Raw genomic sequence first — 23,107 nt, 5'->3', positions numbered from 1 at the left:
GGTTTTGTTTTGTTTGCCTCAGGACAGATCTAGAAAGATGTCGATATGGCCAATATTAGAGAAATTACTGCTTATGCTCTCTCTTTTCTATGATTGTTATGGTTTCAGGTCTCATATTTATATTTTTAATACATTTGAGTTTATTTTTGTGTATGGTGTAGAAAACTGGTCCAGTTTCATTTTTTTACATGTAGCTAACTTTTCCTATGCTATTTTTTGAAGAGACTTTTCCCCATATGCCTTTTTATTCTAAGTAAAAAGGAATGGCAAATAGTTTTCCTCATATGTCAGTGCTAATCAACTGATTATGGCGATAAGTGGCGAGTCACCTGCCTATGTTAAGGGGGCTATGTTGAGAAGATTTCAAGGCCTTGTCTAGATTTCCTGAGGCCACTCTCTCTTATACTCTGCTTGTACCCTTAGCATCAAGATTACAATTCTGTAATCTTCACAATCCTGGAATCCCTTTAAGAGATTATCTCAAGTGATCTTTGAAACAGCCTTGTGCAGAAAATAGGGGCATATATTTTAAAAATATTTTATTTATTTGAGAGAGAGCATGTATACAAGCTGGGAGTTGGGGAAGAGACAGAGGAAGAGGGAGAAGCTAGCTCCCCAGGGAACAGGGAGACCAAAGTGGGGCTTGATCCCAGGATCCTGGGATCATGACCTGAGCTGAAGGCAGCTGCTTAACTGACTGACGCACCTAGGCACAGTAGGGGCAGATATTATCTTGATGGGACAATTGTGAAAAATAATGCTCAGAGAGATTACATGATGTGCCTGATCAGCCAGTGAGAGGCCTTTTTACTTCTGTCTCAGCAATACCCTATGACAAACCTATGAGACTTCTATTCATCTTTGTTTCCAGAGCCTTTTACAGCCTGGGACAGTATAGGTGCTTATTAAATTATTTATTGAATGATTAAGTAAACTATACATAGCATATGAATTATGCCTCTTATACAATTAGTGTTTGTTGAGATTCTGTGTAATCTGATAAAAATAGGGCTTAAGACTTTGCTGGTTCCCACTTTGAGCCCAAAGCTGTTGCTTTACTCTGAGGCTGGTTTTTCCTTGGCTCACCAGACTTTTTTTCCTCCTCCTCCTCCTCCTCCTCCTCCGCCTGCCTGCCGAGAGGCAGCAGAGACAGAGGAAGAAGCAGGCTCCCTGCTGAGCAAAGAGCCCAATGCAGGGCTTGATCCCAGGACCCTGGGACCATGACCTGAGCTGAAGGCAGAGGCCTTAACCCACTGAGCCACCCATGTGCCCCAAAAGGAAAACCTTTAAATAGCAACATCAGTAATGGAGACTTTAAAATAATCCTGAATTTTGTTTCTCTCTGTAGCTATCAAGGACGACTTGGTGGATGTTCGATCTTACATTGCTCGTGCCCTCATGGATGGCTTCGAAGGCCCCTCTGGTTACAGCCAGAGGTTTGGGCTGCACCACGTCAACTTCAACGACAGCAGCAAGCCGAGGACTCCCAGGAAGTCTGCCTACTTTTTCACCAGCATCATTGAAAAGAATGGTTTTCTTCCCAAGGTAGTAAAGAGACTGCCATCACCCAGTACATCAAACTTTCCACCTAAAATGAGAGCCTTCACTTTTCCATCTGATGTGCCCTCCAAAGCTAAAGTTGTTTGGGAAAAGTTCTCCAACCAACCCAAGTTTGAAAGAGATCTGTTTTACCATGGCACTTTCCGGGATGACTTTCTGTGGGGTGTGTCTTCATCAGCTTATCAGATTGAAGGAGCTTGGGATGCTGATGGCAAAGGCCCCAGCATCTGGGATAACTTCACCCACACACCAGGGAGCAATGTGAAAGGAGGTGCCACTGGAGACATCGCCTGTGACAGCTATAACCAATTGGATGCAGATCTGAATATGCTTCGAGCTTTGAAGGTGAAGGCCTATCGTTTCTCTCTCTCCTGGTCTAGGATTTTCCCAACGGGAAGAAACAATTCTATCAACAGACACGGTGTTGATTATTACAACAGGCTGATCAATGGCTTGGTGGCAAGCAACATCTCACCCATGGTGACACTGTACCACTGGGACCTGCCCCAGGCTCTCCAGGATATTGGAGGTTGGGAAAATTCTTCCTTGATTGAGTTGTTTAACAGCTATGCAGACTTTTGTTTCCAGACCTTTGGGGACAGAGTCAAGTTCTGGATGACCTTTAATGAGCCCACATACCAGGCATGGTTAGGTTATGGCTCAGGGGAGTTTCCTCCACAGGTGAAGGACCCAGGCTGGGCACCTTACAGGATTGGCCATGCAATCATCAAAGCTCATGCCAGAGTCTATCACACTTACAATGAGAAATATAGGCAGGAACAGAAGGGGGTAATCTCTTTGAGTCTTAGTACACACTGGGCAGAGCCCAAGTCACCAGAGATCCCGAGGGAGGTGGAGGCAGCTGACCGAACGCTGCAGTTCTCACTGGGCTGGTTTGCCCACCCCATTTTCCGAAATGGAGACTATCCTGATGCCATGAAGTGGAAAGTGGGGAATAGGAGTGAACTTCAACACTTAGCCACTTCCCGCCTGCCGAGCTTCACTGAGGAAGAGAAGAGGTACATCAGGGGCACAGCCGATGTGTTCTGCCTGAACACCTACTCCTCCAGAATTGTGCAGCACAGAACACCCAGGTTAAACCCACCCTCCTATGAAGATGACCGGGAGACAACCGAGACGGAGGACTCTTCATGGCCTGCCACAGCAATGGACAGAGCTGCGCCCTGGGGGATGCGAAGACTGCTCAACTGGATCAAGGAAGAGTATGGCGACATCCCCATTTACATCACCGAAAATGGAGTGGCGCTGACCAATCCAAAAGTGGAAGATACCGACAGGATATTCTACCACAAAACCTACATCAATGAAGCTTTGAAAGGTAGGTGAGCATTGATACCCCCCTTACAATCTTCCAGCATCCATATGTCACATGCCTGAAATGGTTTGGCAGAGTGGATTACAGACCATCAACAAGTCTCTCTTAAGGCCCAACTCCATAATTCTTTTCCCTTCCGAGGTTACATATCCCTTTGGAAATCTAAAAAAAAGCTATGGTCATCTTCCCACACATACAGAGTATTTTCATGGGTCCATCCATTCCTTATTGAGCAACTGCTGTGTGACGAGTTCTAGTCTAAGTTCAGTAACAAAAAGATAACATGGGGCTTATATTCTGGTGAGTTCCAGGCACCCCAAACAAGAAACTCTTTAATTCACATTTGTATGATTAACTTCCAAAGTGGGCTGAGACTCTTGCTTTGAGGCACATTCCTTTTCCCCAACAAAAGAATTTGATTTTGCAAAGATTGGCCATTAGTCATTGCTTTGAGGGCACCAGTGCTGGCAAAAAAGACCAGGTGATTTGTCTATCTGGGCACACATTATTTGTGTGTAGAAGGTAACAGCTTAGGACTACAGTCTTCAATGAGGTGCCAGTCTTGGCTGGGCTTCTTGGGGAACCTCACCCTCCTGGTGTAAAGTTCTTCTCTTCTCCCTTTGGGATGTTCCCAGCCTACAGACTCGATGGTGTAGACCTTAGAGGCTATTCTGCATGGTCTCTGATGGACAACTTTGAATGGCTGAATGGCTACACAGTCAAGTTTGGACTGTACCATGTTGATTTCAACCACACAAACAGGCCTCGCACAGCAAGAGCCTCAGCCAGGTACTACACAGAGGTCATTACCAACAATGGCATGCCGCTGCCCAAGGAAGACGAGTTTCTCTATGGACATTTTCCTGAGGGCTTCATCTGGAGTGCGGCTTCTGCTGCTTATCAGGTGAGAAGCCCGGGATCATTCAGCAACATCTGTTGCATACCTCCTAAGTGCCAGGCTGTGGGCTCAGTGCCAAGGGCAGGATGGGTCAGGTAAGAGCACAGGGTTCTCATAGACCTGTGGGAGGGAAGTACTAGGTGCCATGTGGGGAGTCACAGAGGTCCTTTCCCTGGGCAGCCCGGCTTCTTCACATTCCCGAATTCAGGCAGACCAGCGTGGCTTCTAGGGCTGTGCTGAGATGGGTGTTCAGAGGCAAAATGGAGCAGGTGAAGTTAAGCACCAACACTTAGGCAGAGACATGCAAACAGGAAGCTTCTCTGCTAGAATGTGTCTCTTATCACCCAGTCTCTTCCAAGCAGGCAGTTGACTCAGAGTGGCTGTCACAGGGGCCTGGGCCTGTTCTGATGTCCTGACGACATCCCAGTGTCAGCTTATTCGTGCCAAATGAAGCTCACCAATACAGAAAACATAAGGGTTTACTTTTCCCCCAGAAAAATGAAAGATAAAAAGCAAAGAGTGACTTGCCCAGGCAGTTAGTGGGGAGTCTCTGCTTTATATCTTCTGCCTCCGTTGATTGTCTTTGAGGCAGGAGTTGGGGGGATCTGTGTGTTCCCTGTGGGACCTGCTCAGGATCAGCGTGGTGAGCTGATGTGACCCTGGGTGTGCTTAGCCCTTGGCTGTGTTCTATATAGAGCTGCTGAAAATGTTTTTGAGGGAGGTGAGGGTTAGGTACCCCAGATGACCGCCCTGCTAGTTTACAGTGGAGTCTCAGACCAAATTCTGCTGTGTTGAGACATGATTAAGTAAATGTACAAACACAGAAACTGTTCATGGAGCCTGTTCCGTGGGGTGGAGGCAACCCCAGTTCTTGGTCCTCTTCAGGGCTCTGGCCAACACCTTGCATGAAAGAATCATTGGAAGATCTATCAAGATTTCATATTCTGTTACTCTCACTTCAGGCCAACAGAACCCGCTGTCCAGGGTTTCCCCAGTTCAGCCTGATGGACACTGGCATGGATGATTCCATGTTGTGGGGCTTTCCTCTACCCTATTGGGTGTTTAGAAGCCTCCCTGGTCTGTAGCCACTAGATTGTAGGACATTCCTCCCCAACTTGTAACAACTAAATATGTTTCTGAAGGTTGCTAAATGTCTCTTCAGAGGAAAAATAGCCCCTGGAAGAAAACCACCACCCCACAGGTTTACAGCTGGACACAGGAAGGGTTAGGAATTGATTCTAGGGCACAGGGTACAGATGCTACAGGATTCTTAAGCCCGGTCTGTACAAGGGATAGGAGTGTCTTAAAAAGCTTTTAGCCAGCCCACATCTTGAATGATTAAATCAGCATCTGCAAGCCCCCTTTTCTATTCATCAGGTGGTCAGCAGGCACAATTCTCTCCATTTGTGACCTTAAATCGTCTAATTAGCAAAGTGTCACATATAAAAATTGATGGGAAGAGGGAGATTCAAATTAAAACCACATTGAGATATCATCATACACCAGTTAGAATGGCCAAAATTAGCAAGATAGGAAACAACATGTGTTGGAGGGGATGTGGAGAAAGGGGAACCCTCTTCCACTGTTGGTGGGAATGCAAGTTGGTGCAGCCTCTTTGGAGAACAGTGTGGAGACTCCTCAAGAAATTAAAAATAGAGCTTCCCTATGACCCTGCCATTGCACTCCTGGGCATTTACCCCAAAGATACAGATGTTGTGAAAAGAAGGGCCATCTGTACCCCAATGTTTATAGCAGCAATAGCCACGGTCGCCAAACTGTGGAAGGAACCAAGATGCCCTTCAATGGATGAATGGATAAGGAAGATGTGGTCCATATACACTATGGAGTATTATGCCTCCATCAGAAAGGATGAATACCCAACTTTTGTAGCAACATGGACGGGACTGGAAGAGATTATGCTGAGTGAAATAAGTCAAGCAGAGAGAGTCAATTATCATATGGTTTCACTTATTTGTGGAGCATAACAAATAGCATGGAGGACAAGGGGCGTTAGAGAGGAGAAGGGAGTTGGGGGAAATTGGAAGGGGAGGTGAACCATGAGAGACTATAGACTCTGAAAAACAATCTGAGGGGTTTGAAGCGGCGGGGGGTGGAGGTCAGGGTACCAGGTGGTGGGTATTGGAGAGGGCACGGATTGCATGGAGCACTGGGTGTGGTGCAAAAACAATGAATACTGTTATGCTGAAAATAAATTTTTAAAAAATTGATGAGAAGTGCTTAGAGTGCGGGCTATAGCTATCTGGCTAGATATCACCTGGTTGTACATTTTTTTTTTAACCTTAAAGATTTATTTGAGAGATCAAGTGAGAGAGAGCACTTATGGGGGGAAGAGCAGAGGGAGGGAGAGACAGTCTTAAATAGGCTTTGCACTGAGCACGGAGTCCAACACTGGGCTTGATCTCACAACCCAGGGATGAGGACCTGAGCGGAAACCAAGAGTCAAACACTCTCAACTGCCTGCACCAGCATCCCCCTACCCCTGATTACACATGCGTTCTTTTTAAAACCTTTTATTTGGAAATCTTTTTGAACAGAGAAAAGTTGCAAAAATAGTAGAGGACTCCTATAAACCTTTTCCCCATATTACTCAACTGTTTAAAATTTTACCATTTGCCTTATTTTCTGTGCATGTGTATACATAAACACAGATATATGTATATGAAACTGATTCTATCACTTGAATGAGAAGGTGTTTGCCTGGTTTCTCTACTATAAAATTATTAAGTATTCTGTAGTTATAAATAGTAAGTATTTTGTGGGGAGCTACTTGGAGACCTTGTAAGTAACCTGTTCCTCATCAAATTTTACCCACTACTCTAGCAACTGTTAATAATTTTTGCCTGAATTATTATTCAAATCTCACTGAATGATTATTCAGTGAGAGCCAACAGTTATTTTCTCATTTTATCATTCCGCTTATATTTATGAAGTGGCATCCAACAGAAGGGTCAAGCTTTGACTTTTCCCCTAATTATTTATGCTCTATAAATATGCATCAGCAGCATGGCCTCATGAAGTCCTGTTTTATTCAATGAGTTATAGTTTTGCTAGTACTATGCGTTTTTTTTTAAGTATTATGTATTTTTTTAAAAGATTTTATTTATTTATTTGACAGAGAGAAATCACAAGTAGATGTAGAGGCAGGCAGAGAGAGAGAGGAAAGCAGGCTCTCTGCTGAGCAGAGAGCCCGATGTGGGACTCGATCCCAGGACTCTGAGATCATGACCTGAGCCGAAAGCAGCGGCTTAACCCACTGAGCCACCCAGGCGCCCCAAGTATTATGTATTTTAATGCTCACATTTTCCCACATTTTACTATGGGGAGTGCCTTTTAGCCAGATCCTGTGTCCTTTCTACATGGTCTGTCATTCCTTGAGCACTTCGTTAGTTCTTCGTGGTACAAGATGCTCCTGGCTCATCTTGGGCCTTTTCTGCCCCCGTCCTGTAACCATCCTTTCCCAAATGAGCCCCAGCCTCTTAGACTGGATGTGGGCATTTAGAACCCGAGGTCTAGGTGCTGGGTGTGCTCACTGCCATTCAGGGGTCAGCATTCTTCAGCCCTTGCAGCAGACAGAGCCAGGAAATACAAGTGTGAACATGTGCGCGCACACGCGAGCACACACACACACGCACTTGTATGTATTTCTACATCCACCCCATCTCTCTAAGTAGACTGAAAAATAGTGAGTTCATACTGATACCTCCGATTCCAATCCAACTCCACAGGCTAAATGCTGGCCTTTCCATCACCCATATTTGTATCTCTTTCTCTAGTGATGAAAAATCTAGCTCCTAAGAGCGTCAACGCTGTCACTTATTTTCTCCATTTCCCTGCATTAACTAATCTCCCAGCCACCAAGGCCATCTCCTGAACTGGAGTGTGCCTACTGGCCCTGGGCCCGCCGCTCTTCTGGGGGCTGTGCAGGCCACCCCTGGGCGTGTGCTCTTGGCTGGGATACCAGCACTACCTTAGTGGCCTCCAGTCATATAACATCACATCATCTGTGCTGTAGTGCTTTAAAGTCAAGTAGGGGCTCCTGGCTGACTCGGTTAAGCGTCCAACCCCCGATTTCAGCTCTGGTCATGATCTCAGGGTTGTGGGATCGAGCCCCATGTTGGGCTCCTCACTTGGCAGGGAGTCTGTTTGGGATTCTCTCTTTTTCTCTCTCTCTCTGCTCCTGCCTCCCAACCCGGCTCATGCATGCTTGCTCTGTCTCCAAAATAAATCAGTATTTTTTTTTTATTTTTAATTTTTTATAAACATATATTTTTATCCCCAGGGTTACAGGTCTGTGAATCACCAGGTTTACACACTTCACAGCACTCACGTAAATTATAGAACTTGTACCTGTTCCATTACCTAAGTCTGTAAGTAGGCATTTGTCTAGTGGCTTATGGTCAATTTCCCTATAAGATAGGTAGGTAGGAGAGAAAGGAGGCACAGGAGCCACAACACGGGTCCTAATTAGGAATTCTGCCTCCAGGGGTGCCTGGGTGGCTCAGTGGGTTAAGCAGCTGCCTTCGGCTCAGGTTATGATCCTAGGGTCCTGGGATCGAGTCCTGCATCGGGCTCCCAACTCAGTGGGAGCCTGCTTCTCCCTCTGCTCTGCCTGCCACTCCCCTTGCTTGTGCTCTCTCTCTGACAAATAAAATCTTGAAGGAAGGAAAGAAAAAAAGAAAGAGGAAGGAAGGAAAGGAAGGAAGAGAAAGAAAGAAAGAAATTAATTCTGTCTCCACAGCTGGCATCAGTGGTATTTGTTTGACCATGGCTGGGGTTGGAGGCATGGGGCATTGTTCATTCAGACTTGTAGTGAGCCCATGCCATACACCAGACACTGCCCTGTTAAGTGCTGGGACACCAAGACCAAAAGACCCCATGCCAAGGGAAGTCCATCTGCACGCCCACAACTGCGTGATGCAGTGTGGCAGTGCTGGCATGGACAGACAGCATGTACAGAAGGCTGTAGAAGCTCAGAAATCAGAGGGTGGCCAGAGAATTTTCTCAGAGGAGGTGACTCTGACTTGTGACACCCTCATTGACAGAAAGGAACTTGTGGGGGCTCAACTACAGAACTTAACTAGAACATGTCTTTGTCACCTTGAGATTGAAGGTGCGTGGAGAGCAGATGGCAAAGGACTCAGTATTTGGGACACGTTTTCTCACACACCACTGAGGGTTGGGAATGACGACACCGGTGATGTGGCCTGTGACAGTTACCACAAGATTGCGGAGGACGTGGTCGCCCTGCAGAACCTGGGGGTATCCCACTATCGCTTCTCTATCGCCTGGTCTCGAATCCTCCCGGATGGAACCACCAAGTTCATCAATGAAGCGGGCCTCAACTACTACAAGCGGCTCATTGACGCACTGCTGGCTGCCAACATCAAGCCCCAGGTGAGGTCGGGCGCCAGCCAGGTTCTGGTCAAGTCCCTGTGCGGGAGCCAGCTGGGCTGGGGGCTCTTTATTTCGTGAACAAAATGCTGTTTTCAGATTCAGTTTTTGAACTGTCAAAAATTCACAAGGTGCAGAATTTTAAACGTAGAAGAGTCCACAGTGAAGATTTTCCTTTGATCTCTGACTCCCAGCCATCCAGTTCCCCTGCTTAAAGAAGACAGTCCAGTTTGCTAGGTTCTCATGTCCTTCTTTTGCAGTGATTACCTAGAAGATGTATACATGTGTGCATGTTTGTTCCTTTCCTGCCTTTTTTCATACTGGTCACATACATGCAGCTTGGTACTTGCTTTTATTTAACAGTATTTCTGACCCATATTTCTGTATCCATATCTAGTTTCCTCACTGATTCTTTTTTAAAGTTACATGCAGTTCTGTTTGTATCTTACCTCTAGAATTACTTTCCTGTTTAGCAACAGGAAACAGCCCTGTGATTCCAGTCTTTTGCCATTTTAACCTCTAGTGCAGTGAGTCATCACAGACATTCCTAATTTTGCCTTGTTATAAATTGATCTGTAGGTTTTGGTTCTAGGAGCAGAGTTACTGGGGCAAAAGGGCACATGTTTTTCAGCTGGGAGTTATTATGAATAACGATACAGAAGCTCACTTGTGAGCTTACTTGGCTCTCATCAAAATTTTGTGAGCCTAAGGACACCTCTGCATTTCCTCTGCTGAGATTACATACTGCAGCCAGACTGTCGCCTCCAGGGTTACAATTTCCCCCCCCCCACCCCTGGCTAATAAAGTGCTCTCTGGACTTCTTCCCTCATACTGGTACGTGATGTGCAGGTCTTTGTGCCCAGGCTAGGGTCACACAGCTGGTAGGTGGCAGAGTCGGCACTCAAACCGGGTCTTCTCCGACTGGGATGTTGACTCACTTCAGCACTGCTGCCCTCCCCCTCCCACCAAAGAACCTTTGAACTGCTTGGTCTCCTCCTTTGTGCTCATGTGTGCAGCAGCAGTGATTTCCCTTGAAAGCAGATGGATGGAGCTGCTGGCCTTGCTTTCTCCACAGGTGACCATTTACCATTGGGATCTGCCCCAGGCACTCCAGGATGTTGGAGGCTGGGAGAATGAGACCATTGTGCAGCGGTTTAAAGAGTATGCAGATGTGCTCTTCCAGAGGCTTGGGGACAAGGTGAAGTTTTGGATCACCCTGAATGAGCCTTTTGTCATCGCTAACCAGGGCTATGGCTACGGGACATCAGCTCCAGGTGAGGGTCCCAGTCTCAACTCGCCAGCTCTTTGGAGCATGGCATTCTGAGCCCCACCAAGACTTGAAATCCAGGTGGCCCTGGAAGAGAAGGCCAAGAAAGCTTGGTAGCACTGCCTCAGAGTCCCTGCCTCTTGTTCAAGGCTGCCTGACATGCAGCAGATTTCCCCTTCTGACGCCACTTTTGGTGAAATACGGATTTTATGTGTCAGTACCTCCAAATGGCTCCATTTCTTTGTGCTTTTTCTTTGCCCTGCCTCAAATGGAAAGCTTCCTGAGATCAGGGACAGGGACTAATGGTTGTAGGAAAGGATGAGCTGTCGGACTATACAGGTCCACAGTGTATTTTCTGCAGCTGCAAAACCCAAGTTTCCCAGAATCAGTTTGGCTGACCTGAGCTCATCCTGACTTGAACCAATGGAGGGACTGCTCATGGACATGATCTCACTTAGTGTGGGCATTTCTGTTACAGATATGTTAATTACGGAGAGCTCGCCTGGGTCTGGTTGGGGTGCTGTGTAAACATACTATCTGCCAGGTGGTACTTCTCTAAGACACAAAACCCTTGTACGTCTGGACCACATAATCCCTAAGGATTTTGAATAAGGGATTGTGGACTTGTCTTTGTCCCATTAGAACCATCCAATTAACCCTTTCTCAAATTTTGAGCCCGAGAGAGTGAATTTGTGTTCAGGTGACTCCTTGGGATCACGTGTAAAAGCTGGAAGAGGGGTGCCTGGGTGGCTCGGTGGGTTAAGGCCTCTGCCTTTGGCTCAGGTCATGATCCCTGGCTCCTGGGATTGAGCCCCACATCAGGCTCTCCTCAGAGAGCCTGTTTCCTCCTTTCTCTCCCTGCCTGCCTCTCTGCCTACTTGTGATCTCTGTCAAATAAATAAATAAATAACATATTTAAAAAAAAAAAAATGCTGGAGAGAGCCACAAATCGTTACCACATTTATCTTGTTGGTCCTTGGTGCTTTGGTTTACCATTCCTTCAACTTCCTGCAACATGTGAGAGTTGGCCTTTCTCATGACGTTTCTCTCAAGGAATGTGCTTCCATCAGCTGAATTCTCGAACCCTCACTTCCACTGTGGGTCCCCAGACAGTGCTAGGATGTTAGCTCCCAAGGCACATACTCTGCTGGGTACCTGGCCTGATAACTTTACCAAGTATCTTCTTACCAGACACAGTGCTGCTCAGGTTTTCACATACGTGCTCTCATTTCCTTCTCGCAAGAACTTTCTTACTGCTCACTTGGCCAAGGAGGAAGCTGACAGACTGAATTATCCAAAGTTACACAGCCAGCTAGAAACCAAAGTTACATAGCTAGGACTTGAATTTGCTTCTTCCTAACACCAAAATCTACAACTTTCTCCCCAACATAGAAACCATCTGTAGGGAGAGAGTGATATTCTTGGTCATGTTCACTCTTCATTGACATCTGTGTGTGTGTTTCCAGGAATCTCCTTCAGGCCTGGCACTGCCCCCTACATTGTTGGCCACAACCTAATAAAGGCTCATGCTGAGGCCTGGCATCTGTACAACAGCACGTACCGTGCCAGTCAAGGTGGCGTGATTTCCATCACCATCAGCAGCGACTGGGCTGAGCCCAGAGATCCCTCCAACCAGGAGGATGTGGAGGCAGCCAGGAGATACGTTCAGGTCTGTTTTCCCTCTGGGCATTGTTAATTCTCTTGCATGACTTTCCCTCCATTCTTGAGTGAATGGAAATGGAATTACATGGCAAAACAAAGATTTAGGTTTAAGACCCCGTTTTGCTATTACCCGATTTTGTGAGCTTTGGAAAAATCACCTAAACATTTCTCGTACCTTAGTTTTCTCATCTATGAAGTGGAGACGACCTATCTATATCATAGGTTTGCTGTGATCAGAGTTCTTTGAGGTTGAGTTTTTAAGTCTTAAAAATGATTTGTACCTGTAGTCCTTACTGCATGCAACACCGTCTGAAAGTAACTAACAGAAATTCCAGCTCTTCAATTTCTGGTTTGACTATAGTAGCTGATAGAGCTGGGCTGCAATGTCACACTTCACCTGTAGGTGTCACCATCTATTTTTATTTATTTGGCCTAAGAATTTCTTGGGTTGGGGCCTTTGGATTCTGTGAAGCTCATTAGTGCCCGTAATTTTCCACTTCTGTGAGTTTAACATAAGGACATGCACATGCATAAGGAAATAAGGTCATGGAACTGTGCTCCTAGAAAGTAGTCACAGGGTGCCTGGCTGGCTCAGTTGGTTAAGTGTCAGGTTCTTGATTCTGGTTCAAGTCATGACCTCAGGGTGGTGAGATGGAGCCCTGTATGGGGTTCTGTGCTCAGCACAGAGTCTGCTTAAGATTCTTCCCCTCTCTTTATGTCCCTCCCCCTGCTCACACTCTAAATAAATAAATCTTTAAAAAAATAATAAAGTAGAATCACTAGTAAGCAGACGCCAACAAACTAGCCCATCCTCCTTCAGTGTGAGGCCCTGATGTGAGGAGAGAAAAGAATGGTCTTTTTCAGGGCACAGCCTTTCCGTGGCTCTTGCTCGTGTCCCTGATGGGGTTAGAAAGCACCCTTTCCCATGTCTTAGCATCAGAAAAGGCAAGTGTCTCTTCTCCACACCAGCCGCCACTTTTGGCTCTGTGGAGGAGCTCAAAGGCAGCAGTATTCGAGGGGAGAACATGGGTCTTTGCTTGCCAGACTTCTCACAAGAGAACTTGGTAACAGCAATCAAATTAATGAATGCAAAAAGAGCTTAATTTTCCCATTTGTTAGCCAGGTGGGGAAAAGCCCTTGGGGCAAAAATAATGCATCTCTCCTTTTAGGCTCACAGAACTGGTAAATTAGAGCAATAATTATCCTGAAATCAAAACCCCCAAACCCTCAGGAAAAGGTTAGGCTTTAACTTCATCAGACTGAGCCACTTGCTGACCTGTGATACTGAGGCCCAGGACGATATACACGTACCCTAAAATCAGCTTCCACGGAAAGGAACACTGTTGCCTCAAGTGCACAAAGCCTCTTTCACCAGGGTATGTGTATTCCAAAGCCACCTGAGAATGGAGGGCTGCCCTCCCCCACATTTTAGGCATTAGCCAACAGGTGGGGGGGGCAGCGATGAGGAGAGACTGAAGAAGCCTCTCAGGACCTCAGCATCATAGCATTTGGGTGCCACATATCCACCCTAAGGGTAAGGTGGTCTGGACCCCATTCCAGAAAATGGGCTGGAAAATTCCACAGGGAACTTTTGGCCTTGAGCAGCCAGGAAAGCCTTGCAGCTCCGCCCTCCTCATAGAGTTCTAGTTGATCCTTAGGCAGATGATGGGGAAGGGGCTTGCTGCGGTGAGAGGAAATCCACAGCCTGGAGGCTTCTAGTCTCTTCTGGTCTTCTGCGAGACCCTGCCAAGGACAGTCTGCTGAGTCCTGAGGCAGTGCTCAGTGCAGTTCATCTCCTTTTGGGGTGCAGTGGTTGACAATCTCTGCAACATGCAAATAGCTGCAGAGGGGATGTGAGTTTAAGCCCAGGGTGGGGTGGTGGTTCAGAGGAAGGGGAGGGTTCTGAGGTCCGTGACTTAGGAGCAGGAGAGCAGCTGTCTCCTAGTGTGACCCCCCGGTAATGCCCAGGCTCTCACCCCCACCCCACCTGCAGTTTATGGGAGGCTGGTTCGCTCATCCTATTTTCAAGAATGGCGATTACAACGAGGTGATGAAGACACGGATCCGTGACAGAAGCTTGGCCGCAGGCCTCAGCAAGTCTCGGTAGGTCCTGGTATCTAAACACTCAGCCAGGAAAAGGTCAGGAGAAAGTCTGGTCTGTGATACCAAACTGGCTTCTGGTGGACAGCTCAGTGGTGAGTGTGTGGCCGTTGGGTCAGAGAGGCCGGTCTTAGGTTGCTGGGAAGACTGAACATGATTGTGCATGTGAAGCTCTCAGCCCAGGGCAGAGCCTTGCTATGTGTTTAACAAAAGGTAGAACAGACAGGAAATTTGTCTCAAAGGCACCCACTTCTTAGCAACCCACTACTTCATGCAAGGACAAACTCTCCAGCTCATCCTACTTACGTATCACCACCTTACAAGTGAATGTGGGTAGCAGTGGGTGACTGCCAGCATGTGCATTCTGTCACTTGGCCAGTAGGGGGCGATGGTTGCACCAAAGTAGCCCACTCCTCTTCCTGTCAAGGGAGTAATAGCAACAGGGACACCTAGTATTTATACATCTTCTATTGGCACTCCTGAGTCATATTTAAGGAGGCACAAAGATTACGGCAAGACTGGGCACTTGGGTGGCTCAGTGGGTTAAAGCCTCTGCCTTCCACTCAGGTCATGATCTCAGGGTCCTGGGATGGAGCCCCACATTGGGCTCTCTGCTCAGTGGGGAGCCTGCTTCCTCCTCTCTCTCTGTCTGCACCTACCTCTCTGCCTACTTGTGATCTCTGTCAAATAAAATCTTTAAAAAAAAAAAAAAAAAGATTATGGCAAGATTATCCAACTACTTAAGTAGAGCTGGGATTTGAAACCAAGTGGACTCCAGGGCCCACACGCTGAGTCTGAGAATCATCTGGCTAGGATTAGAGGTGTTTGGTGCAGAAGGGGAGTGACCTGGTCTTATGGGAAAACACCCACAAGCTCCAAGGGGACTCATGGGACCATGAGACCATGGGACCATGAGCAGGGAAGGTAAAAGGAATTCAGAGGTATGAGTTCTTAACATAGCTGGCCAGTCTTCCCTTATGTAGCCCAGCTGTGCAGTCTCAATAATCCAGTCCCCATCCTTAAAATGCACTCCTGTCCCAGTTGGGGTAAGTCCTGTGGAGTGGGCTGTGCCTCGGGGTCTGATGTGCTAACTCTGGTCTCCACTAAGCATGCTGGCACTGACACAACTCTGCTGAGCACCTACCGTGTCCCCAGATCAGGGCCAAGTCAGTAAGGCGTGTATAAGGAGAGGCTTCCGAGTCTGGGTCCTCAAGCTGCCGACATGCCAGCTGGGAAGAGAGTAAGCTCCCCACTACAGTTCTCTGCGTGAATTTCTCCATATAAAGAAAACTCAGAACAATGAGATGAGGGTGGGCAGAACAAGGAGACTTCATGGACAAGGCGGGACACCAGTTAAGCTGGGTCTTAACCATGAATAGTGTGTGGGAGAGCAGAGGGCATTCCAACTGTGGGGAAGTGTGTTAGCGCTGGCCTGGTGGGAATGAGTGGGACACCTGCAATTGAGAGCTGGGGGGGATTGGCTCAGTGGCTGGGGCAGGAGGCAGGGGGCAGTGGCAAGGCCACAGGGCAGAGAGCCTGGAGGCCAGGCACAGGGCCTCAGCCTTGATGTCACAAGCCCTAAGGAGCTACTGCTAGCTCCTGGGTGGGAGAGTGAGGGGCATGAGGGGTTTAGGCTTTAGTTTTCTTCCAACATTTCAGAAACCCCAGTGGGGGAAGGTTTTGATCCACTAGGTTACTGGCAGCAAAAATTTCAGTCAAGATGAAAGTGCCAGGTGCCCAGGCAGGGTAGTTAGAGCGCTCCCAAATCCTGCCCCAGGACATTCTCTCCCCGAAGCATGATGCTCAAGCCCCACACTTGTCATGGCTCCTTCCACCCAGGCTCCCAGAGTTCACGGAGAGTGAGAAGAAGAGGATCAGTGGTACCTATGACTTTTTTGGGTTTAATCACTACACCACCATCCTGGCCTACAACCTGGACTATGCCTCCTGGATCTCTTCCTTTGATGCAGACAGGTAAGTCGGCCCACAGGGCATCTGGAGCAGTCTCTGGGGAAGACAGCAAGGAGCCCCTTTGCCCAGCTCTTACTGCACAGCCTAGAAAGCTGCCTCCTGACACCATACATCCTGGAATTTGATGATGAGTCCCCTCCTGAGACACCTAATCAAACCTCTGTCAGTCTACTAATAACACCAGCTAGCATTTCCAACGTGCTTCCTGTTGAGACAGACATGCTTGGAGTTTTGTGAAACATGTTCAAGACTTTAAATATTTTTCTTCCCTTGTTTTTCTTCTTTGGTTGAATTGGTTTCAATTATCAGATGTATTTCAGTCAAACAGTAAGGTTGGGTCTTCCCCCGGCTTTGGGGTAAAGGTGAAACTATAAACTATTATTTCTGCATTACACAAATGCAGTCATGGTGGAAACATCAGAAAGCAAGAATAGGAAATTCTTGTGGGTGTCATTCCAGAAGTTTATGCATATGTGTAAAGGGTAAGCTACCTCTCCTTCTCCTCATAAATAGAACATGTAAATACATACATTATATAAACTATGTAAGATATATAGTATAAACTATGTAAGATATATAGTATAGTTTATATGGTATAGATATATATATCTTATATAAACTATATAAGATATATATAGTATAGTATATATAAGATATATATATTCAGGGGCAACTGGGTGGCTCAGTGGGTTAAGCCTCTGCCTTCAGCTCAGGTCAAGATCTCTGGGTCCTGGGATCAAGCCCCGCATTGGGCTCTCTGCTTGGCGGGAAGCCTGCTTTCCCCTCTCTCTCTCTCTCTGTCTGCCCCTCTGTCTACTTGTGATCCCTGTCCAAAAACAAAACAATATATATATATATATATATATATATATATATTCAGTTATGAATTTATACATAAAAATATATTACCCCAAACTGAGATTATATGTATATATATATACGGTCTTGCTCCTTTTGTAACAAGTACATTTCCACATCAGCTGTGAAACTGTCTAGGTTCTTTTAAAACAAACACCTACCCATCCACTGCATTCTGCAACCCCCAGAGTTGGGACTCTGACGGGGCTGAGAAAATACCTCCCTGCTGGTCCCTGCCTGAGCACTCATGGGACTCTTGCTGCCTCATGATTCCTGGCACTGTCTCCTTGTGACCTGTGTTCACACTTTAAAAATGTTCTGGATCCAGTTCAGCTGAGCACAATAAATTGTTACTGATAAGACTTTTTTTTTTCTGAAGGATTTGGACGTTAAGATCTAAATAATTGGTCCTTATTTGAAATGTATGACTGCCGAGAAAGACAAATAACATATGATCCCATTTATATGAGAAATTTAAGAAGGAAAAAAGATGAACACATGGGAAGGGGAGAAAAGGAAAGGAGAGAGGGAAACAAACCATAGGAGACTCTTAACAAAAGAGAACTGAAGGGTGGTAGAGGTACATGGGTGGGAGGTGGGCTGCGTGAGTGATTACGGAGGGTACTTGTGGCGATGAGCACTGGGTGTTCAAGTGATGAATCACTGAATTCTATTGTGGAAACCAATATTGCACTGTAAGTTAAGCAAAATTAACAACAAGTGTGATTCTGGAGACATTCAAGTTTCTGTGCTTTTCCCAGCAGTTGCTACTTTGGCATAAGATATTGCCCTCTCCAGGTCCATCACTGGACAGAGGCAGGGCCTTGGGCACTTAAAGCAGGTCTCAGCCTATGTGTTCCCTGTACTCACACAAATGGGGGTCCCAACCATGGGTGCCTGCGGCCACACCACACCTGTGGTGCTGACTAGATGTCCTTTATGCAGGGAAGCCCATTCTCTCCCAACACAGCACTCAAATCCTACTGGACACTGTGATCAGGGAATCCCAGAGCCTTTCAACCCTTTGGAGGGTATAGTCCATGAGTGAAACCGTTCATCTGTAGAGGTGCAAACAGCTCAGGTGGCCTGTCACAGCTAGGCCAGCAACATGCAGTAAGAACTAATGAAAAGAGAAGAATGTGAGGCAACCTGACTCATCTGCAGTTAGCTATGACTGTTAAGTCTAGACTAAACCTAATGCTTTTCCTAGTAAAAACCTTGCTTTGTGTTTATGCAAAGGGCCTCTTGGGATTGACACATTGAGACCTATCTCTTGTGTTTGAACCTGTAGGGGAGTGGCCTCCATCACAGATCGCTCTTGGCCTGACTCTGGCTCCTTTTGGCTGAAGATGACACCTTTTGGCTTCAGGAGGATACTGAACTGGTTAAAGGAGGAGTACAACAACCCCCCAATTTATGTAACAGAGAATGGAGTGTCCCAACGGGGAGAAACGGACCTCAATGACACCCTAAGAATCTACTACCTCCGCAGTTACATCAACGAAGCCCTCAAAGGTAGGACAGGCCTATCCCCTCCTCCCTGTGCACCTTTTACCACTGGAAACACCTGCTAACGTCTCCAGTTGGGGGAATACTGCAACCACGAGACCCCATCATGAGAAAGAGGCAGCTTCTCCCTCCTGTTAGGCTTAAGCTTTTCTTTGAGGCTGCACTCTTGAGTCTTCTCCTTCTTAGATGTAAGTTCAGCAAGCGAACCCAGTTGCCTGATACAGCGAGACTTGAATTCCTGGCAGTCATCAGCTCTGCCAGATCATCCCTGATGTCTGATGTCCCTGAACAGCAGTGGCCTGCTGAAAGCAGGCGCTGGGAGGAGGAGGGTTAAGATGCGGGAGCAGTCTGTAGGGTCTTCTGTTCCTCAAGTGAAAGTTTGAGACCCTCAGCTCAGCAGGATGGAGTGGGATAAGATGGGATTAGGACAAGGGACTGTAACGCGGAGTGAAAAAGTGAGTGCTGTAGCAGTGGAAAGAAATGGTTAGAAAGTCCTAGTCCAGTGGAAATCTTTTCCAAGGGCCACTTACTTTTGGAAAAAGCATGAACACTTAAGGCACTCCCCAAGACTGGTATCCCAACATGTGGAGACAGAGAGGATGGCAGGTGCCTGAGCAGGATTAATGTAGTCTACCCGTGCACTCCCATTCAGGAATGAGCCTTTCTGGGAAAATGCTGATGGCTCTTAGTCCATCCACAGCCAACTCTTCACCTGCAGGCGGGGACTGTGGGACAGCCGTGGGCAGGTGTGGCTTCTGTAGGCCTGGTAGAATGGGCTCTTGTAAGACAAAGGAAACTCATGCTGTGGCCTCTGCATTTGGGCAGCTGTGCAGGATAAGGTGGACCTCCGAGGATACACGGTTTGGAGTGTGATGGACAATTTTGAGTGGGCCACAGGCTTCGCAGAGAGGTTTGGTCTGCATTTTGTGAACTACACGGACCCTTCTCTCCCAAGAATCCCAAAAGCATCAGCCAAGTTCTTTGCCTCTGTAGCCCGGTGCAACGGCTTCCCTGACCCTGCTGCAGGGCCACACCCTTGTCTCCAGCCAGAAGGTGAAGAAGGTGAGATATGGCTCTGGGAGGGACTAAAACCAGAGGGTGAGAGGGACATTTTCAGTCTATTCTCGTTTATTCCCCTCCTCTCTGCCTTTCCAATATTTACTTTTTTTTTCTTTTTTTAAAGATTGTTTAATTTATTTAACAGACAGAGATCACAAGTAGACAGGCCGGCACGGGGGGAGGGGCGGGGGGGGCGGAGAACAGGCTCCCTGCCAAGCAGAGAGCCTGATGCAGGACCATGGGGTCATGACCTGAGCCGAAGGCAGAGGCTTAACCCACTGAGCCACCCAGTGCCCCTCCAATATTTACTTTCATTCATTCATTCAACCAGTATTTTCTTTGAATGCTCCAGCCATTGGTAGGATGAAACCAAGGAACCGAGGATTAATGTTACATCTAAAAACTAGGCCCTGGTCTGGGAAGAGCAAGTCTAGATTCTTGTCCCAGCCCTGCCACTAACTGTGTAACCTGAGGCAAGAAACTAGGCACACACCTCCAGGTGGACATGAGGGTCTAACATACAATACTGACTGCAAACAGTGATTGGCCTGATGTAAGGGGCCCAATATTTGAATGACTGAAAAAGCATAAATTACTACAACAGAAAAGAAGTAATTATCCGGGGCACCTGGGTGGCTCAGTGGGTTAATCCTCTGCCTTCGGCTCGGGTCATGATCTCAGGGTCCTGGGATCGAGCCCCACATTGGGCTCTCTGCTCGGCAGGGGCCTGCTTCCTCCTCTCTGCCTCCTCTCTGCCTGTGTGTCTGCCTACTTCTGATCTCTGTCTGTCAAATTAAAAAAAAAAAAAAAAGTAATTATCCACTTTACTCCAACTGTTGACAGATTTTTAAAAAAAAAAAAACAACAACTACGTTCCTTCATTCACAGGTTCAGTAACTCAGTAAAAGGGCTACATCCTGTCGTCACCTCAGCAATGAGCTCGCTCTGGATACCTGTGTGACTCTATTCTAAGGACCTAGCTTGGGCTTAACATCAGTTAACATTGATCTGATAACCAGATCTGTAGGAGTGCATAAATTGTCCTTTGTCTTCCTCTCCTAGATGCTGGACCTACCATCAGCCCTATGAGAGAGGAGGAAGTGCAGTTCCTGGGGTTAACACTAAGAGCGACAGAAACCCAGACAGCTTTGTATGTACTCTTTTCTCTTGCAATTCTTGGCGTCTGTTGTGTGACATTTCTGTCATACAAGTACTGTAAGCATTCCAAGCAAGGGAAAACACAACCAGGCCAACAGGAATTGAGTACTATTTCTGCATTCTGACCTACAAGTTACCACTTGCTCCACTTCTGCAAAACAAAAGCCTAGTTTGCCTGTATACCTTCACTGCCCACAGAAGTCCTCAGGATCTTCTATTCTGCCCAGGCGGGATTTCTTCACCAGGCCTCTGCACTGTTAGAGAGTACATGAATCTTACAACTCTCTAATTAAGATGGAAATACATGCATCTTGTCCCAGTATCAGGAATTCATCAGAGTACTGGAAGACCCTGCACCTGGCTCTTGTGGAAAGATACAAGTATGGACCTCATCTGGTGATTCTGTGAGCTACTTAACCGGGTCGTTTTAAGGTTCAGCAGCTTCAAAGGTAGAAATATGAGCAAAAACCATAGCAATCCTTTTAATAAGACACTGTGCATATGGACTGCATTGTCATCTCCTGCCCTCCTTCAAACTCCCAGTCTCAGACCTTGTGTTGCTCAGAAAAAAATGGTACTATAAGCTACGCCCTTCATCCTGTAGCTGCTTCTCCTTGAGAAGGCAGGTTCCACAGAATTCATGCAGTCACACAAGCCCTCTCAGGTTTCTAAGCTTTTCCACCAGACACATGCTTTCTGCTTACATTATATATTCCTTGGGCAGAGATACCCTGACATCCAAAAAGAGAGGACCTCTGAATGATCCTTTCTTAGCCACTTTTATGTCCTTCCTTGCTTTCCCCTGCTCAGGATGACTTCTAAGGACCCAAGTATAGCCTTCAAAGGCCTTGTAATCTGACCATGGTTCACTTAACCTGTTTCTCTTCTTTTTCTCTGTTTGTGGTAATTCTGAACCTTGTGTAAGCCCTTGACTATGCCCTCTTCCTCTCTTTGCAAATATTCTTCTTCCTAGGATGCACCTTCTTCTGAAAACGCCTCACATCTCAGCTCAAATAATGCACTTTTCCCCCTGCATAGCTTCCCCTATATTCCCCAAAACATGTCTCCTCCCTGTCCCTTCTGCCTAAATGGAAGGGACTATAATATGGACAGCTTATCCATATTATACTGGGAGTGTGTATTTCTCTACTGTCAGCCTCTTGAGGATAAAGGACCATGTCTCTACCAAGCACATTCTGGAGACAGGGCATAGAAAGCACACCTGCTCCTTTTCTGTGTTTATTCACAAAACACATCCAGAATGCTGGTAGGAGCACAGAAAAATGATGTGGTCTTTATCAATTCCCCTCAAGGTGCTAATAATAGTAAGACAATCCCAGTGTAGAATACTTAAAAACTTATTTGGTCTATATATTCTTTCTAGATACCAGGGAAAATGTTATTTAAAAATAAAAAGTAGTTTTCAGCTAGATTTAGGGGTGATCATGGGGTGCCCAGCTGGCTCAGTCAGTGGAGCTTATGACTCCTGACCATGGGGTCATGAGTTTGAGTCCCACATGTGGCATGGAGTTTACTTAAAGTAAATGACTGATTATGCTTGAAATTTTGTTCATTTCAGGCATTCCTTACCTGAACCTGTTGTATCTGTAGAAAATTCCTATCAAATGTTTCACTGCTGGGTGCCTGGGTGGCTTAGTTGGTTAAAGCAACTGCCTTTGGCTCAGGTCATGATCCTGGAGTACCGGGATCAAGTCCCGCATGGGCTCCCAGCTCCACAGGGAGTCTGCTTCTTCCCACTCTGACCTTCTCTCTCATGCTCTCTCTCAAATAAATAAAATCTTAAAAAAAAAAAAAAGTTTCACTGCTAGGAAGCATTTTCCTCCATCAGTAGATTGGAAAAGTTTTTGTCAGAGGGGGCTAAGGGTGGTTCTGAGAGAAAGACTCAGTATTTTAAGTTGTCAATTACCTCTAAATCTCAAAATCAATGTAACTTTTTTGAGGAGGGGGACACAGACTGATAGAAAGTTCCACATTAAATAAACTTGTAGGAAGAGCCAGAACAATCTGGGCAAAAAAAGAACATTAAAACATTATAGAGGGGCACCTGTGTGGCTCACTTGTTAAACATTTGCCTTCAGCTCAGGTCATGATCCCAGGGTTGAGCCTCTCATCAGGCTCTGCTCGGTGGGAAGCCTGCCTCCCCTCTCCCTCTCTCCCTGCTTGTTTTCCCTCTCTCACTGTCAAATAAATAAATAAAATCTTAAAAAAAAAAAAACACAAAACATTACAGAGCTAGTTATAAAAAAAAAATAGTGCGGTAGCAGAAACAGAAAAGAGATCAACAAAAGACAAGACT

At 46.5% G+C, this 23,107-nt stretch overlaps 1 protein-coding gene across 1 annotated transcript in view; it reads left to right on the top strand.

Moving 5' to 3' along the window:
• The window catches only part of LCT (lactase), a 51,672-nt gene extending 30,378 nt beyond the window's left edge, over positions 1 to 21,294 (top strand). The window contains exons 8-17 of the mRNA XM_045066512.1: positions 1,349 to 2,899; positions 3,532 to 3,800; positions 8,919 to 9,209; positions 10,282 to 10,480; positions 11,940 to 12,142; positions 14,129 to 14,238; positions 16,075 to 16,209; positions 18,356 to 18,579; positions 19,399 to 19,635; positions 20,695 to 21,294. Of these exons, the coding sequence (XP_044922447.1) occupies positions 1,349 to 2,899; positions 3,532 to 3,800; positions 8,919 to 9,209; positions 10,282 to 10,480; positions 11,940 to 12,142; positions 14,129 to 14,238; positions 16,075 to 16,209; positions 18,356 to 18,579; positions 19,399 to 19,635; positions 20,695 to 20,915 (3,440 nt within the window). The 3' untranslated portion in view covers positions 20,916 to 21,294. The remainder of the gene's footprint in view (positions 1 to 1,348; positions 2,900 to 3,531; positions 3,801 to 8,918; positions 9,210 to 10,281; positions 10,481 to 11,939; positions 12,143 to 14,128; positions 14,239 to 16,074; positions 16,210 to 18,355; positions 18,580 to 19,398; positions 19,636 to 20,694) is intronic.
• The last annotated feature ends 1,813 nt before the right edge of the window (positions 21,295 to 23,107 follow it).

Source organism: Mustela putorius, unplaced genomic scaffold, assembly GCF_011764305.1.
Source record: "Mustela putorius furo isolate JIRA1106 unplaced genomic scaffold, ASM1176430v1.1 tig00003867_pilon_pilon_pilon, whole genome shotgun sequence".
In the NCBI taxonomy this organism is placed as follows: domain Eukaryota; kingdom Metazoa; phylum Chordata; class Mammalia; order Carnivora; family Mustelidae; genus Mustela; species Mustela putorius.
The sequence above is the reverse complement of the archived record's forward strand: the minus strand, read 5'-3'. Positions and strand labels throughout refer to the sequence as shown.